The sequence below is a fragment of the Ochlerotatus camptorhynchus genome, unplaced genomic scaffold, assembly GCF_037179485.1.
Source record: "Ochlerotatus camptorhynchus isolate MF236.1 unplaced genomic scaffold, CSIRO-AGI_Acam_v1.1 ptg001181l, whole genome shotgun sequence".
Lineage (NCBI taxonomy): Eukaryota > Metazoa > Arthropoda > Insecta > Diptera > Culicidae > Ochlerotatus > Ochlerotatus camptorhynchus.
Genome location: NW_027041547.1, coordinates 36207 through 54232, shown reverse-complemented (window position 1 = coordinate 54232; position 18026 = coordinate 36207). Strand labels below are relative to the sequence as shown.

The 18026-nt window shown below is 38.0% G+C and overlaps 1 protein-coding gene across 1 annotated transcript; it reads right to left on the bottom strand.

Annotated features, from left to right (window-relative positions):
* Nucleotides 1-3154: 3154 nt before the first annotated feature.
* Nucleotides 3155-16233, bottom strand: LOC135716259 (uncharacterized). Its single transcript, XM_065238946.1, has 2 exons — nt 15655-16233; nt 3155-3915 (listed from the first exon to the last, which is right to left on the bottom strand). Exons 1-2 carry the CDS (start codon nt 15666-15668, stop codon nt 3246-3248), a joined length of 684 nt encoding a protein of 227 aa, XP_065095018.1. The 5' UTR covers nt 15669-16233; the 3' UTR covers nt 3155-3245.
* Nucleotides 16234-18026: the final 1793 nt, after the last annotated feature.

Sequence of the window (18026 nt, the reverse complement as noted above, 5' to 3'; positions counted from 1 at the left end):
CCGATATGTGCAAGGACTTGGGCGGTAACCTTCTCACGAACGAGTGTGAGGTGATTGAGAGGTGGAAGCAGTACTATGACGAGCACCTCAACGGTGAAGCAGCAGAAAACAAAGGTGGCACGGCAACAGACCTTGGAGCACACGCAGAAGACGACAGGCTACCGGCCCCTGATCTTCAAGAAGTTGAGGAGGAGATCGGTCGGCTGAAGAACAACAAAGAAACTGGTGTAGATCAACTACCAAGTGAGCTATTAAAATACGGTGGTGAAGCACTGGCTAGAGCGCTGCACTGGGTAATTGCCAAGATTTGGGAGGAGGAGATATTACCGGAGGAGTGGATGGAAGGTGTCGTATGCCCAATCTACAAAAAGGGCGACAAGTTGGATTGCTGCAACTACCGCGCGATCACACTGCTGAGCGCCACCTACAAGGTACTCTCCCAAATTCTATGCCGCCGTCTGTCACCATTTGCAAGAGAGTTCGTGGGGCAATACCAGGCGGGATTCATGGGTGCCCGCGCTACCACGGACCAAATTTTCGCGATTCGGCAGGTTCTGCAGAAATGCCGCGAATACAACGTGCCCACACATCATTTGTTCATCGATTTCAAATCCGCATACGACACAATCGATCGAGATCAGCTATGGCAGATTATGCACGAGTACTGATTTCCGGACAAACTGACGCGATTGGGCAAGGCGACGATGGATCGAGTGATGTGCGTTGTTCGAGTATCGGGGACACTCTCGAGTTCCTTTGAATCTCGAAGGGGGTTACGGCAAGGTGATGGACTTTCGTGTCTGTTGTTCAACATCACGTTAGAATCAGGTGTGATCAGAAGAGCTGGGATAGACACGAGTGGCACGATATTCAGGAGGTCCATCCAGCTCCTTGGCTTCGCCGATGACATTGACATTATGGCAAGGAACTTTGAGATGATGGCGGAAACGTACATCAGACTGAAGGCTGAAGCTAGGCGGATTGGACTTGCCATCAACGCATCGAAGACAAAATACATGAAAGGAAGAGGTTCTAGGGAAGACAATGTTAGCCTCCAACCCCGAGTTCAGATTGACGGTGACGAAATCGAGGTGGTCGATGAGTTCGTGTATTTGGGCTCACTGGTGACCGCCGAAAATGATACCAGCAGAGAAATTCAAAGACGCATTATGGCAGGGAATCGTGCCTACTTTGGACTCCGGAGGACGCTCCGGTCGAATAAAATTCGCCGCCGCACGAAGTTGACTGTCTACAAGACGCTGATTAGACCGGTGGTCCTCTACGGCCACGAGACTTGGACTATGCTCGTGGAGGACCAACGCGCCCTTGGTGTTTTCGAACGGAAGGTGTTGCGTACCATCTACGGTGGAGTGCAGATGGATGATGGAACGTGGAGGAGGCGAATGAACCACGAATTGCACCAGCTGCTGGGAGAACCATCCATCGTCCACATTGCAAAAATTGGGCGACAACGGTGGGCTGGGCACGTCGTAAGAATGCCGCACGACGACCCAGTGAAAATGGTTCTAGAAAGCGACCCAACAGGAACAAGAAGAAGAGGCGTGCAGCGGGCAAGGTGGATCGACCAAGTAGAAGGTGACCTGCGGACCCTTTGCAGACTACGAGGCTGGCGAACTGTGGCCATGGATCGAGTAGAATGGAGACGACTTCTTCGGACAGCAGAGGAAAACAAGGCCTTTGCCTGATTGGTAACCCTAATAAAAAATTACCATAAACGAACGATAACCCAAATGATTAAACTATTTCACAAATGGTTTGGATGATACCCCGAACACGTCGTTAAGTAAATTAACCATAACATTTTTATTAGGGAAGGTAAGGTAAGTGTGTCATCAGAAAATGGAACACTATCTGTTTGTCAACATTCCTAATGCATAATCAATCCTAAAAAAGAATATTGTAACTGGTTGAGTTGATTAAACTCAATTCTATTTTTTGAAAGTAGGCCTAAAATCAGTGAGTCGTTATTTCTAATTCCTGCGTTAATCCTTCTGCTGGTTTAGTCGTACTGAACAGCAAAAATAATAATTTATAATTACATCCATAAGGATGCACTCCAATCATGTCAAAAATCTCATGTAATTTTTATGGCTACAAAAATAAACAAATGCAGTAAATGCAGGGTAATGTCTGTTCATGCACTGTATTAATGATAATTTTGTCCTTCTTGCCAAGTAATATTAGACCATATTTTCGACACGATTGAAGTGCATCCACTTTGAGTGATATCTAAATTAATTTTTTGCTGTGTAAGGAGTGATGTTACAGTAAACAATCATATAAATTGAAATAATTAAATCTGCTGTATCTGCTTATTGCTATTACATCATTATTTCATACATCAGCTTGAATTGCGTTGAACGATATTACATTTTTTTTTGCTGTGTATTACATTTTTTTGTTGTGAAACTGGGTTACGAAGTTATGCTCCACCCTATCGCCCACCCTTCACGGTGTTTGGCGAATATCTATTAAAGGGTTAAAAAATACCCATTTTCAAATCATGTATGCAGCTGTCAGAAAATGGAGGAACTTTGACATCATAAATTGGGTGACGCTATGAGTATTCGTCAAACACCGTGATAGAGTTCACTACACGCTATTTCAAAACTACCCAAATTTGGAAAGAATCCACCCAGATCGGCCAAAACTGATCCTACCCAAAAATGGGTAAACTGTGTTGGGAGTGACAAGTTGACAAATGGACAACATCGACATGAATCCGATCGACTTTGTTCAGATAACCCAACATAGTTTACCCATTTTTGGGCAGGTTCAGTTTGGTTTGTTTTGAAATAGCGTGTACATCGTATAAGAAACTGCGCGAAAAACGGTACAGTGGTGTAATTCACCGCGCGTCTATGCATCGGGCATCGTCTTATTTTTTTTCGTGTGCTAGAGGTGATTTCTACTTGATCAGCTTTAAGAGAGTAATAAATGAGAAAAGCACAGCACGATTCAGCTTTTCACCACTGCAACGTTATTCGCCTAGCATTATGTATGCTAAAAATTTATTTTGGTTTCCCTATTCCTTCTCTTTTGCTTGTACGTAACCGTATTTCTTTCCTGTTATGAAGCGAATTTGATTTATTCTTTTATTTCTGCGAATTCATTCACAAAGCTACGCTGGCAGTTGTTTGTGGTGTTTTTATTGCATAAATAATTATAAATACGATTCTAAGCCTAATTTATCACTCTTAAGATTTTCTCGCTAATTGCCACCGTTAGAAGCAGCACATAAAATAGTCGGGTGCGCATCTAGCTATTGAGATCTGAATTCGTGGGCAGTTCCAGATTCGTTCACAGCGGCACTTGGACTTGTATTTCCGGCGTTTGTACCGCTGAATCACAAAATCACTGATAACGTCGTTTTCCTTCGGTTGGTGGTGTTTTTTGAACGGCGCCGGTGAGGAGGGTTTTTGGATGTAGAACAAATCGGATTCGCCCGTGAGTTTGATCGATCCCGTTGCTCTTCTGCGATGCGATGACGATGGACCACCGTGTAGCGAGACAGGTTTCAGTGGACTTATGTTGATGATGTTGTCCGTGCGGTGGTTTTCATACTGTAGTTTTCTTTCTCTGGTTGAAATGTTTCGAGCTTCAGATGAATCCATAATTTGGAGTTTTATTATTTTACTCGTTTGAGTTTCGACCGTAGTGGAGCGATCAGTGGTTGATGTTGTTATGTCGATTGGACTGATGGTTGATATGCGTGCTTCTTTGAACGATCTAGGCTCAACTACTTCTGTCTCATTCAGTTGTAATGGCTTGATTTGGACCAATGCAAGTTCTCCGCCGTCACTGTTCGAGCGGCCGGATGTAATGCCGAGGATCTTGAACTGTGCATCACTTTCGTTGATTATAACGAGAATAGCAATGAATATAGAAAGATATCTGAAAGCAGAAAAAATGGACATTTTTAAAGCTGTGAAAAACATAAAGTGGACACCACATGTGCAAAAACTCAAAGTTATCAATAATAGTTAAGGTTTAAAGCAGGCCCCACACGGGCTGTTGGATCATTCGTGACTTGTCCGGGGGTGAGATTTTAACTTGTGACTTTGGCGTGAGAGGTATGGATGCTAACCACTAAGCCGGGGTCGCCCCCTGCCCCCTCATATTGATGTAAATATTAACGCAAAACCAAAAATGTTTAATTTCGTTTCCCAATATTTCTCCTTATTTTTCCCTATTCTTTGACTACAGCAGTAGATGCGGCCTGATCTTGGGCTAAGTGTGGCGAAGACGTAATAGTTTTCGAACCAATCAATAAAACCATTATTGCTTGGAAGTTATATACCAGTGTACCCCAGACCCCAAAAATGAGGGGGGGGGGGGGGGGGTGACATCTTTTGTCAGAATTGTTGTCATTTGTCTCGAGATTGTCCATCAGATATAACTCGGCATATAATTAATTAAATGAGGAGCAGTATTGATGGCCCACCAAAAATATTGTTGATAATATTGACATAATTTTTTTGATGGAAAAATTGACAATACTTCTGCCGTGTCCGTGTGTGGGTGCACTTAACAGTAATACAGATATATATAAATATATATAAATATAAATATAAATATATATATATATATATATATGTATATAAATATATAAATATATAATAAATATATAATATATATATATATATATACACATATACAACGAAGATTAGTATTGTGTAATTTTCAAGAAGTTTATGCCATTTTCAAGGATCAATATCCCGCAACTAAAATAGGGTTTTCAATCCTGATGAATGTGGCGTCTTAGTGGAATACCTGTATAATGAAAGAGAGAGAAGGATTAGTAATTTCCATTTAATTCCACTACCTTATTTGCTTATCCTTGACAGATACGCGTATTTCGTCTACAATGTGCAGACTTCTTCAGTGTCTTGTACTAATACTCGACTGAGTAGTCGAGTATTAGTACAAGACACTGAAGAAGTCTGCACATTGTAGACGAAATGCGCGTATCTGTCAAGGATAAGCAAATAAGGTAGTGGAATTAAATGGAAATTACTAGGGTTTTCAATGTTTGCAAGTAACCGCCCTAAGCATTGCATTCTGGCAGGAACGAGTGGCATACATACTGTTTGTGTGTGTGTTTACCACCAAAATGTTAAATTAATTTTTAAAACTCTTCAAGATAGAAAGTCACTTCCAGCTGATGTGAAATCATACCATGACTTGTTTTTTTTTTTTAATTATTTGCACCAACCCCACAGAACATTATATTCGTTCCCTGCACCGCACAAAGTGTACCGCTCATTGAGTGGATCGCTTTCTCACAAATTAGTTGAAAAAAAGTGTGCAAAGTAAATGGGAGAACCTAGCGGCGCCGGTAGTGTAGTGGTAAGCGTGATTACCTCTCACCCCAGCAGGCCTGGGTTCAATCCCAGTCGGCGCCGCTGGGATGTTCTGAGGCATAACATCTCTGGTCACGCCTTCCTTCGGAAGGGAAGTAAAGCCGTTGGTCCCCGGTTCATGAATTGATGGGTCGATAGGTAGCGTCCAGGTGTGGGAGCAGCCTTCCTGGCGTCGGTAGCACGCACCGCAGCACGGAAAACAAGATCGACGGAAAACAAATCAAGGAAAAAAAATGGGAGAACCACACACTCTTTGTCGAGTGTTGTGAGATGCATGCACAAAGTTGCTTTGCTAACGCTCTGAGGTGAGGACTTGTTGACGGGTAATTGAGAAAAATTTCGCAAAGGCGATTTGTCGATCAAATATATCGCCTTCCATATTTTTTTAAGTCAACTTTTAGAACATTTTTGGTCTCATGACCCGTACTCGCCGGGTTATGTTCGGAACCAGCGGAACGATTCCAAAAACATTCAATAACATTCTATGGGACCTTGATATCTTTCTACTATTCAATACTGTGCTAAACTAATACAGCATCGTCTTGGCGTTGTGACTGATTAACGTTAATTTTTATGATTGACGTATCATGTAATCGCTAGTTCGTCCAGCTCAGATTTTGCTCATATAATAATATTTAACATTATGTTATCACAATCACTAATTATCTCTATGAAATAATTGTAAAATATGAAAACTTGCAAAATCTTTGAAGGCCATTTTCACATTTCTAGATTCTTACAGATGGGCTATTAGAAAAATATTCGCAAAAAATGTATTTTCGTACTGGAATCTGATTTCGTTTACTTTTGGATGTTCATAAGAACAGGTAAATATATGAATTTATTGGTTGATAAACCATATGTTCTTGAATGATTCTTCCATAAAGCACAGCTGTGAACGGCCCACCGATTTTTCTCCACTCACGCAACTGAACTGATTTTCTGAGGTGTCGAGTTTATGGTTGACACTAATCACAAACCAAAAATCAGATCAATCGGTTGGATTTGTGTACAGGCCAAACTTTTAGGTTTTATACGCAGTATATTATGAAAATGCTAGATCTTACCTAATGCTAACAAATTGTGAGATATAACAGTATTTGCTAAAATTTTACATCATAGTGGTGTATAAAACTGAAAATTTATCAAAATTCTTTAAAAACGTTAGCCAATTTTTTAGAGTGAGTAGTGTAGACTAAGTTGGACATTATATTAAGCATAGCTCTACAGAGAACTGCAGGCATTTATGTAATACTAAATTTGGTTTTTTTTTTTAAATTTTATTTACTTTAACATTCGTGACTTGTCCAGGGATGCGATTTAAACTCGTGACTTTGGCTTGAGAGCTATGGATGTTAACCACTACGCCGGGCCGTCCCTTAGATTTTAATATATTTTAAAGTAGGTGTACCAGTTATGGCTATACATTTATATTTTGGTGTGTTCCAATATGGCCTATTGAATCCATTGCCATTAGTTATTTATTATTTTATTTTCATTTATTGAGTTATTTTCTACAAATGGTCCTTTCTCAACAATAATGCCATATGCTTAGGTTGACAGTAATTCCCCAACACGTTGAATAAGTAATATCCCAATTCAAAAAGAGGGCAGTAACTAAAAAACGTGACATACACAGCAAAAAATAAATTTCAATATTACATTCAAGAGGATGCACTTCAATCATGTCAAAAATCTAATGTAATTTTTATGGCCATACAGATTAACAAATCACGTAAAAGCAACGTAATGTCAGTTCATGCACTGTATTAATGATAATTTTGTCCTTTTTGGCAAGTAATATTACACCATATTTTCGACACGATTGAAGTGTATCCACTATGATGTGATATTAAAATTATTTTTTTGCTGTATATGTATATTGTGCATATATATTTATATAAAATGGCTAGATTTCCCAGTCCTTGAAACAAAACTACCAGTTTGTCAGAGTTATTAAAAAGGGAACTTAATCTGATCTAATCTAAGCTAATACATAAGCAGCCAGTACGAGAAAGCATCCTGGAAAATGATTAGGTTAGATAACGCCATAAGTTTACTAAATAAACATTATGAATTTGACACCATTAAACTTGACATCTTCGTGTTTCAGTCCGTAAAACTCCTAACTCGGTTGATTTTTTGCCTGCAGCTGGCAGTGTAAAAATTCCCAAAATTTTCAGAAAAAAAAACCAGCCGTAAAAGCCGAACTCAAAGAGATACGTTTCTGAATTTTTGGTATCACACATTTATCTATTATTGGTAGAATATTTGAACAGTAATACCTTAATATCTTAAAATAAAATGAACTAAACTTCTTGAAATTTTGCTCATTTTTAGTCATAATAAAGATCATTATCATATCATAACATATTTGTTTAATCTGTTAGCCAAGATTTAACAAACTATCTATTTACGATGCCTAAAAAAAATCCACTAGAGTGTACGCTCAATTTTGCGATATACTGTTTTTTTTTTATGTTTTATTCAATAATCATAATAATGTATCATTACAGATTTAGATTTTGAACATTAATCATATTATTTAATTGAAGGATATCAAAGTTAACTCAATTAAATTAAAAATTAATCTTCGAACTGTATGACAATCCCCATAAAAATGCATAAACCGGCGATACAATAACAATTTGAGGAAGCAAATGTGGAACATGATCAATTAAAATATTAAGACTTATCGCTTGTACCGATGAACCAGACAGCTGGTGACAGGCAGAAATTTATTTGTTCGGTTGGTGAATTCGCTGTTATTTGATTTCTTTTCCTCTCAGATTCAGAGAATATATATTTACACTGGTTTGTGGCATGATATTAATGTGATTGTATGTTTGCTGTCTAGTGCAGCCAACGTCTTATTATAAAATTTGAATGATGTTGGTGTGATTGGCACGTTTTTCTTTTGGTTTTCGGGAAAAAATGAAAACGAAAAAAGAAATTAGAGCAGCAGAGGAAATATCAATGAAGGTATGTAAAAAATTGATGCTTGAAAACAAGGTAAAATATAAACTTTTGTAAGTAAAAGAACAGTTTTCTGTTGGTTTAAATAATGAAGATCATTTCATTGAGCAGTATCTAAGAGAAGTTCAAGTGACTAAATCAACGAAGAGGTGATTCATTAATTTTATCACGCACGTGTAATATTCTATGAAAACGAATGTATTAGATGGGTGGGTTCAAAATTTTCCTCAATTTCACGTGACATAATGAATGCTTGGCCCTATATCAAAGACTTCTATAAATTTTTAAGAAGAGCTCAAACAAATTCACAGAAGACATATATTGTAGACATTTTTTAAAACAAACCACCACAACCCATCCAGCGTAGACAATCCGCAATCTCTATTGATAAATGGTTTCAAGCATTTCTACAATTAGTACAGTATCGTTAAACGTATGTTAACTGAAACCATCTTGATCTTGTTGTTGTCAAATAGTTTCAACGCGTTCCTTGATGTCTATTTATTTCAATTTTCAGCACTTCCATCATTTGGCTCAAAGCCATAGAATAAAACCAGATCACGTTTCATGCGGTGGCATATTTGTTCACGCCCGCAAAGTTATAGCATAAACAAACGCGGAGAGCTAATTGAAGTCAAACAGTTCCATTCATTGAATACCCCTCGTTGTTAAATTATCTTTTTCTTCACTCCCCGAGTTGGTTTCAAGTTTAAGATCGCTTCCTCATGGTTAGGAAAAGATTTCTCTAGGGCAGTGAGCACATTTAATGTGCGCTGAAGTGACCGTTCTCCGCGTTCGCAATATAAGTGAAACACAAGAACACTAACGCTACTTCTTTTGTGATGATTCAAGATGCTCTTAAATAGTTTTGCTTTTCGATTCAGCGAGCACGTGTTTTATTTTGGGCTCAATAAAATCAAACGGGACAAGAAGTTTTTTTTTTTATTTTAATAGAAAAAAGCGATTAATTGTTGCTTTTCTTCTTTGCAAAACACCGCCACCGTGAGCCAGTCAGTAAACTTTCTAACAGGTTTGATATTGCTTATGTTCTACTTTAATACGGACATTCAATATATAATTAAAAATAACGGATAAGATTATATGTATCAAAGATTTATGGTGGAGCGCAAGTTCCTGTCTCTTAAACCTAAATCAACTTTGAAACGATTGATTTATATTTATTGGATCTTTATCATTTTCAGAGAATTTTAAGGAACACACAGCAATACAAGCTATTATCTTAAACAGATCTAGGTAGGTCAAGTGATTATTAATGGGAAGACCGTATTGGATAGGTGAATTGTTGCCATCTCAACGATACGTACACAATCGATTCACACTGGTTCTTTTTCCACAGGACATTTCAAGCGTATTCAAATCGACGTATCTGCTTTTGCAAACAATCACTTCAATCGACGATTTGTGGCAACTGCTAGCTCACTTACAGAAACTAACAACACCAGCTAGTATGGGAAAGATTCCCCTACCTGATTATGGTGTTTGTTTGCGTGGGTGAGTTGGCAGTGTAGACAAATCGTCGATTGAAGTGATTGTTTACAAAAGCAAATACGTCGATTTGAAGAGTTACGCTTGATTTGCACTCGTTCTTCCCTTGTGCAATAAAACATACTAACAGTAGCGGTAACTGGTGGCCACTGACTAGTCAAGAAAAGATTATTCACTTGTTCGAAGTCATTTTCACACCACCTTTGAATGTGTTCCCCACACCCTTGTGGCAGTCATGAGAAAATTCCAACCTTGAACTTCAGGTGCGTTCTGCGTTATTTTCGTTTACAAGCAAAGCACAATCCATGGCAAAGATTGAACGCAATAAACAAGTCTAATTAAAAATTCGCGACTGTCACTCCTTTGAGCTCAAAATGTAACCTCGTTTGAGCGTTTAAGTGCAGAGAGAAGAAATCAAATAACTTTCGATTCAGCGGAAGATAAAAGTTTCTGAAATTGTACGGATTCTTTAAATACTGATTTCTTCGTAGGCATAAAACGAGGAACAAGGAGAAATGTAACGGGAATTGAAGAAACAGCACGTCATTGACAGGATAGGGGAAATGGCTCTAATGTTGGCTTATGAATCCAAAGATTAGGCCCATAAATACAAATATCCTGTTCTTCAATTTTTCATCATCTCGACAATGCAAATTGATATTTTTGGTTGTCAAAAACTGCTTTCCTTAGAAATGTATGCATGGTCCCAATATTAGGGACGCTTAGGTCAACATTAGAGACATTAACCCTATGTAATGCTGAATAATCATATGAGGTCAAAGACAATTTAATGACAGAATATGCATTAATAGGTAAATAAATATCTCTGTCAGTCTTCTAATATCGGTTTAACGGATATTTTAGAATTTAGGATGAAATAAATAGGAATGAAATAAATACATACCATTGCTCCGCATTCTATAGTAATAGTATAGAGGCAGTATTACCATAGAGGTAACTCTTAGACTAGAAGGTCCCGAAATAACGTGCTCAACTTTTTGGCTCAGCTCTGGTACTCTCTTCGGTCCCAAGCTAATCGATTCACCCCTCGAAACATAGGAAAATCCACTAGCCCCTCATTTTATCTGTCAAACTTTCATAGCGAATCAAAACAAACATTATGTATTTATGTAGTAGTAGAATTTCGACTAGAATGGGGTACGTTAATCGTTTGCTTGGGACCAATAGGCTAGTCAAGTAGTGAGCCAATTTAAAATCGTTAGTTTCGTATTGATTGTTGGTATTACCAAATACATATGTTATAATGTCTATGGTTAAAAAACGGGAAAATACAATATAATGTATGAGTCTATCCATGAATGCCTTTTGCAATCACATTACATCGCATTCAACATATGTGTTGCGTTGGCTATGCGCGGAAGGATACCTGTTTTCATTCAGAAATAAAACTAACTTAGTGAATTAACTCAGGAACGGGAAACATATAATTATAAAAATCATGCTCAACACAGACGAGATTCTTAGTTCAGTGGTAACTGTTTCTATTTACTAAGCAAAAGCACCAAATCATTTTTAAAGCTATATTTCATTTTACACGCTAATTTGAAAGTGCCCATTCATGTAAAAAATCAATTATTTAATGAGTATCTATTACACACGTAACTGTTACCCATTAAATATCAGTGATGAGTAACAGTCACTCACTAAATGGGTTAAAAATTTACCTACTAACATATGACGCCTTTGAACTTCTTTGAGTAAAATGTGCACATATGCCCGGTGATGGTACTGAAAAATGGTTTAAATCATGCTGATGACAATTTTTGTGCACAAGTGTAAAGCGAGAAATATCAAAGAGTATCTGAGGACATACCTAAAGTAGGAAATCTAATAACCTTAAATCCAAAGCTGTTAATATTCCACTTTGACCACGGGGGCAACAATCACGAATTTCGGCGGAGATCATATCAATGTGATGAATATAGTGGGATGACTGCAACAGACTACTCTTTCTAACATTCAGCACTGCGATGCAAGTGTGAAAGGGTAAGCTGTTTTTTTCTGTCGTACCTCCGTCAATTTATTGATGTCAGTATGCCCAAAAGTGTCAGATTGTACAAAAATGTCAAAATCATGTGAGGTATGGTGCATCTGCATGTAGTTGACAGGGATAGGGTCCCCCTGACTTTGATAGATTATGCAGAGGGTACCGTTGGCGAGCGTCTACGATTTATCAAAGGTGTAATCAGGGTTTGGGCTAGAGGGGGAAACTCTTGAATTGGTTTATCTGACTGGGAGAAGAGTGGAGATGATGGTGCCATCCACCCATATGTGTCAAAGGCATAGTATCCGATGCATGTGTGAATTAGGATTATTGGTGTACAGCGAGCGACTCTAAATGCAGGGAAGGTTTTGTGTTGCAGTCGTGGTTTGGTATTTCGGTAGCCTTGACGGGGTTGCATCAGGAGTGGTGAGGCGGATGAAAGCCACGATAGAGTTAGGTAGGGACTGGTAAATTTTTTTCCTTGATTTTGATTTCCGTCGATCTTGTTTTCCGTGCTGAGCACCAATGCTACCGACGCCAGGGAGACAGCTCCCACACCTGGACCCTACCTTTCAGACAGAATCTAAGCGACAGATAAAAAAGCGCTGCGCGTGAGTGAAGGTGGAAGCAACGCATACAAAAATGAGCAAATACACTAATCCTTTTTCTGAGGATGTATTCTTTGCTATCAAATTCGTTCGAAGCGTTTACCTTTGAGCGGCAGATGACGCGATTGTACCCGTCTCATAGCGTTCCTATGAGAAAATGAAAGAGTTGCCAGTCTTCTTGATTTGTTGTCTTCGATTTTAATCAAGATAACAACATGTATTCTTAAAATGTTGTACAGTGGCGAAAAACTACTTTTTGACATGTTTTACTCAAAACGTAAAATGAGCCGTAAGTTTTAAGTCAAATATACTATTTGGCAATGAAATTGGTTTGATTCCATGAGTCAATAGCAACAATAACGAAATAATGTCCATGCATAACCTCCGCTTTCAAATTTGAAAAAGTACACAATGTTGTGGACAGGATGATGTTCTCTTGATTATTACTCGAGATAAAGTATCTCTCAGACCTTCTTAAGATTAAATGTGTACGTTATGAACTAAAACAAAAATAATATTCACTGAAAATGTCAAGTAATGTGGTTTAATAGATAAAAAGTTACAGCTGTTTATGTGCTTGTCATTTTTATCGAATACACCCTTTTGCTGTTGAAGTCTTTATGATGTTTCAAATTCCGTGACAGTTATCGTCGACACCGGATATGATCGGTAATACCAACACACGATAAAATTGTTTGTAACGGTCGTAGTGGTTTGTAGTGATATGAGGAGCTCCTAGCATCATTTTCTAAATATGACCCCGTACATACTAGACAATCAGATAATTCTTCATATATCGATACGAAACGAAATGATTTTTTTTTTCATCAAACATATTCCGAGAAATCTGTAAAACGAAATTTCCAATACAATGCAGCATTAAAGTGAAACGACGAGACTGCATTATCATGCGATGAATTCCATTAATATATATGATTTGGACTTAATCTGTAATTTTGTCTGATTCTAAAAGGGATATACCAACTAGGGAAGATGGCTGCCCATTGGGTTATTGAATTAATCACTGCCGCTACCACAGTACAAATCAGCAAGCGGAGGAAAACGTTAAAACGCGGTTTCTTCGTAACATTGCTTCTTATGCAATGGGGCAACCTGTTTAGCTGTTTTTCAAAAATTTCCAGAACAAAGTTGTTGAACTTCGTGAAATATCGCGATATTTGCCAACGCTGATAAAGAGCTTTCGATGCCTAGTACCATGGTAATCGAATTCAGCCACCTCTAGCGTGCTCTTACTTTGTAGCTGTGCCTTTACTGATTGAGCTAATGGAGGTCCCTGGTACTCTGAATGACAATAGATTCTCATGTGATTTGCACAATAAAAATGTTTAAACTTGTGCAAAGGATTCATATTTGCAAAATCCGTTCAATGTCAAAAGTGCTGGAACTAAAACATGCGTAACGTGTGATTTATTTTCGTGGCAAATGTGGGTGGTAATTAAGGAAAATGGAGAGATATTTGATTTAAGTATGCTAATTTGAAAGTAATATATGTAGTACCTATATCTGCAATATACTGATATCAAAAATGTATGTTTATGTTATGACCATTTTTTTTAAATTACAGCTACTCCGAATCATCCTGTAATAAAGAAGGAGTCAACTCAACGAGTGATAAATTTTATTTGACCATTTTTAGGGATCTTTCTGAGGCGTAAACATCTCTGGTCACGTCTTACTTCGGAAGGGAAGTAAAACCGTTGGTCCCGGCCCATGTGTGTTGAATGGGTGTGATATTCTATGCAGGTGTGGAAGCTGCCTTCTTGCACATTCGATTGCCGTCAATGGATGGCAATCGATGTCCGTCGGTGATTGGAACTAGATTGCGGAACAGAGACCGATGTTTAATAAAAAAAATACTGTTGAACATTTTATTTGAGTTGCTCAAAGTTTTGTTCTTTTGATTTTTTGTTCCTTGCATTTTTTTCCTACATCCCAATTTTTATGTCCGTCCATGGGTTTAAGCCATAGGATCATAATTCAGAATTCGCTTCACTGCCAACTCCTTTTACAGACCAATACACTGTTGTCAAATTTCAGTTTAGTGATAAAACTTCGTTTTATTTTAAATTTGTTGTTATTTTTTCTTCGTATATATTTTACATTGAAACGTTTAATATATTTGTATCTGTTGTTGTCTATGCAGTTGTTTGTTGAAAACCTTAATAAATCTGTATATTTCCACTGTGACCTAACGAATAACTTTCTCGAAGACAATATATCGCACACCGTTGTTTACTCTTCTGTGCAGTACATATAGACCAGTTAGTAAGAGTGTTAACTGTACTACAATAGCTGTTGGTGGATAACTAAGAAGTTATAACGTGATCACATCAAAAACTTTGAACATTGTTTCTTATGCTATGTTCACACTATGGAGTTGTAGTATGGTACAAGATTATATAGATGACGTTTGACACCCTTGCAACATGTTATAACTCCGAAGTCTGAACTGAACAGCTTTATAATCATTCGTCCGTCCAAAACATGTTGCTAAAATGATACAAGGTTGCTCACAATTATTTGGTAATTATAATCAAACTACCCAGCAATAGCACACTATTTTCATTGTATATTGTTTCGTCTTTTAATTTCACTTGACATGACCGTGAATGCTAAGCGGCCAATGAACTTAACAGCAAAATTAGTTCCCATGGTATCACTAGAAGAACATCGAAGGCACTTAGTAAAACTCCTCGGATAGATTTACAGTTGATCGCCGATGACAGGTTCTCACTAACCAATCCAACCAGACTTGCATATACCTGTACTATAAGCATACGCGCACGACTCATCAAACTCGCAATCTTCACAACCTATCCTGCGCTCCAGCAGAGGTTCACAGTTCTGGTTCTATATTTACGCTCGCATCTTCATCATCATGACATTAATAATTACGGCAATTATCGGTGCCGGACCACGCCGCATACGCATCTGATATGCGGTACGATGCCACACGGATAACTGCCTCAATTAAAGCAATGCATGTCGGTCGGGTCTATTTAGTCCTTTTCTTTTCTTTATTGCTTTAGAGTAATTACATTTGCTGTCTTGGGAAACCAAAATAAGCGAGTTTGATTCACACTAAGGTTGTTTTTGCTTTTAAATGAAAACATTTAACGCCATTGAAGCAGCTATAGAAATCTCGAAAACTCACTTTAAGTGCCACATTTTTACTCCTTAAGATTCCGGTTTCAGTCAATCTCTTCACAACTCTGGTAGACAATTGTTCAGCGCAAGCTTGTTTGTAATCGGTTCACTTTTCAACAGTTCAACTCCTAGTCACTTGAATGCTTCTTGTTTTTTGTATCAAATTTCCACTCTAATAGCCGAACGGTGTCCATCGATCTCAAACCTAGGCAGGTACTTGTCTCGATTTGCTTAATTTCAATGCCACGCGTACGTGTTACCGCCACGATACACAAAACCGTAATGAATTAAGGTTCTTCTTAACATTTTAGTTTTATATAGTACACATATCGATTCTGCAATGTCTTGTTCTTTCTCAGCATAATGATGAAGATGGTTCTTTTTCTTTCTGTCTTGGTTAGCAGCTCAAGAGGTACGTTGATAATGACTGTTGATGTTGTTGTTATTAATGTTGCTGGTTGTTCTTTCGCCCGGTTAACACACCAGAATGAGTTCCAATGGTCCCGATATAAACGAGAAGAAGGCTTATGAAGTCCAGGCGTACGCGCGTTAAGCGGCGTTAAAAAGTAATACGCGCGAAAGAACTCCAAATCACAGACTGTGCTGAAACCGGGCAGGCTCACGCGAGGTACCCTCCGAAACATTCATCCCATCAACCAACAGCGACGCATACATACACCGAAAGGTGGACTGGGCTGACCGATGGGCAATATAAACATTCGCAAAACATGATGATGGTCGGTCGTGGATGAGCACGATGGCGTTCAGGTGGCCACTGTTTGAGATTTTGTGCTACGAAGTTGGGGATGCAAAAATGAAGGAACATATTTAATCACACTCGTTCAGGTAAGATGGTAGTAAACAATAACAGAATATAATATATAAAAATATATTTAAAACTCCAAAATCCCGATGCGCTTCACAGATCTTGCACTACAGGTATGCAGTTGAAGCTCATTGTAATGGAATGGAAATTATCAATATGTTATAAATTACACCATACCGTAAGAAAACGGTCTACACCCCGATTGACGATAAATAATTACGTACCAAACAATTTAAAACACTCTTGAAAATTAGCCCATATGCGTTTGAATGAAATCCTTCATACATAGAAGGACAATGATTCCAGGATCCGATTCCTGAGAAATGATTACAAATATGTCCAGCTCAATGAGTTCCCATACACCCTCATGCCACGTGTTGCCACTAGCATTTGCAGAAGGGGTGGCGCAAAGAACTTCCAAACGGGCACTGCCAAATCTGTATTTATATCAGGATGTGCATGGAACTATTCAGTGTGTGATAATTTTGATTATAGATATTCAATATAATAGGCAATTGTTGAGTTATGCAAACTAGTGTAAATATCCTACGGCGGTTATTCACGGCGGTTCACACCTGGAACAAGTTCCACCAGACCACCAGGTACGCATTATATACAGCATGCATCGGTTGATGAAGACATGCAGCTTTTGAGTGTTCTCCGCTGATACACACATAAACCAGTATAATTGTGAACGTTACAGTTTATTCCGTAGTACTGTGATAATTAGTTAATAATTTTGTATGAAATTGTGCAGTGTGCAATTGTGAAGAACTGTTCCTACGCGTGCCCCGTGGTGATTTTATACCTGGATAATTAGGAGAGAAGTTACCACTGCAACTAGTTCTCGTTTAATCCACATTTTTCTTTCGCCACGCCGCTCCACAGAGCAAAAAGCCTAGATCAAAAAAGCTGGCCAAAATAAGAAAACACTTTTTTGAGGTTTTCTATGTAGTTTTATTTTTGATGCATACTTAAATATGTGTTAAACAAAGTGGCAACGTTTGAAATACGTTAAATGATGTTTGAACATTTTGGGAGGTGTTGTTTTGAGAAACCGCGTTAAAAAATCGTCTTACTTCAAGAAATTGTATTGTAAATAGATATTGAAAGATATTTTGGCATCACACACCTGAACCTTTTTTGCAACACTCAGTCATGGATTATGTCTGTATACCTCATATCAGCATACTGTGGTATATTTCACCAACACAGTAGGCCGAGTGATTGAACTACTTAGGTACGAATGTTTTATTAACTGTAATAAGTCCATAACTCGTTACAGCCAACAACCAGTTTATAAATAACGCCCAGAGACGAACCAGCCAACGGCTGATAATCTCTATAATAAAGAAATCAATAAAGTATACACAGCAAAAAAATAATTTTGATATCACATCAAAGTGGATGCACTACAATCATGTCGAAAATTTCATGTAATTTTTATGACCACATAAATAAACAAATGCAGTAAAAGCAGCGTAATGTCAGTTCATGCATTGTATTAATGATAATTTTGTCCTTTTTAGCAAGTAATATTACACCATATTTTC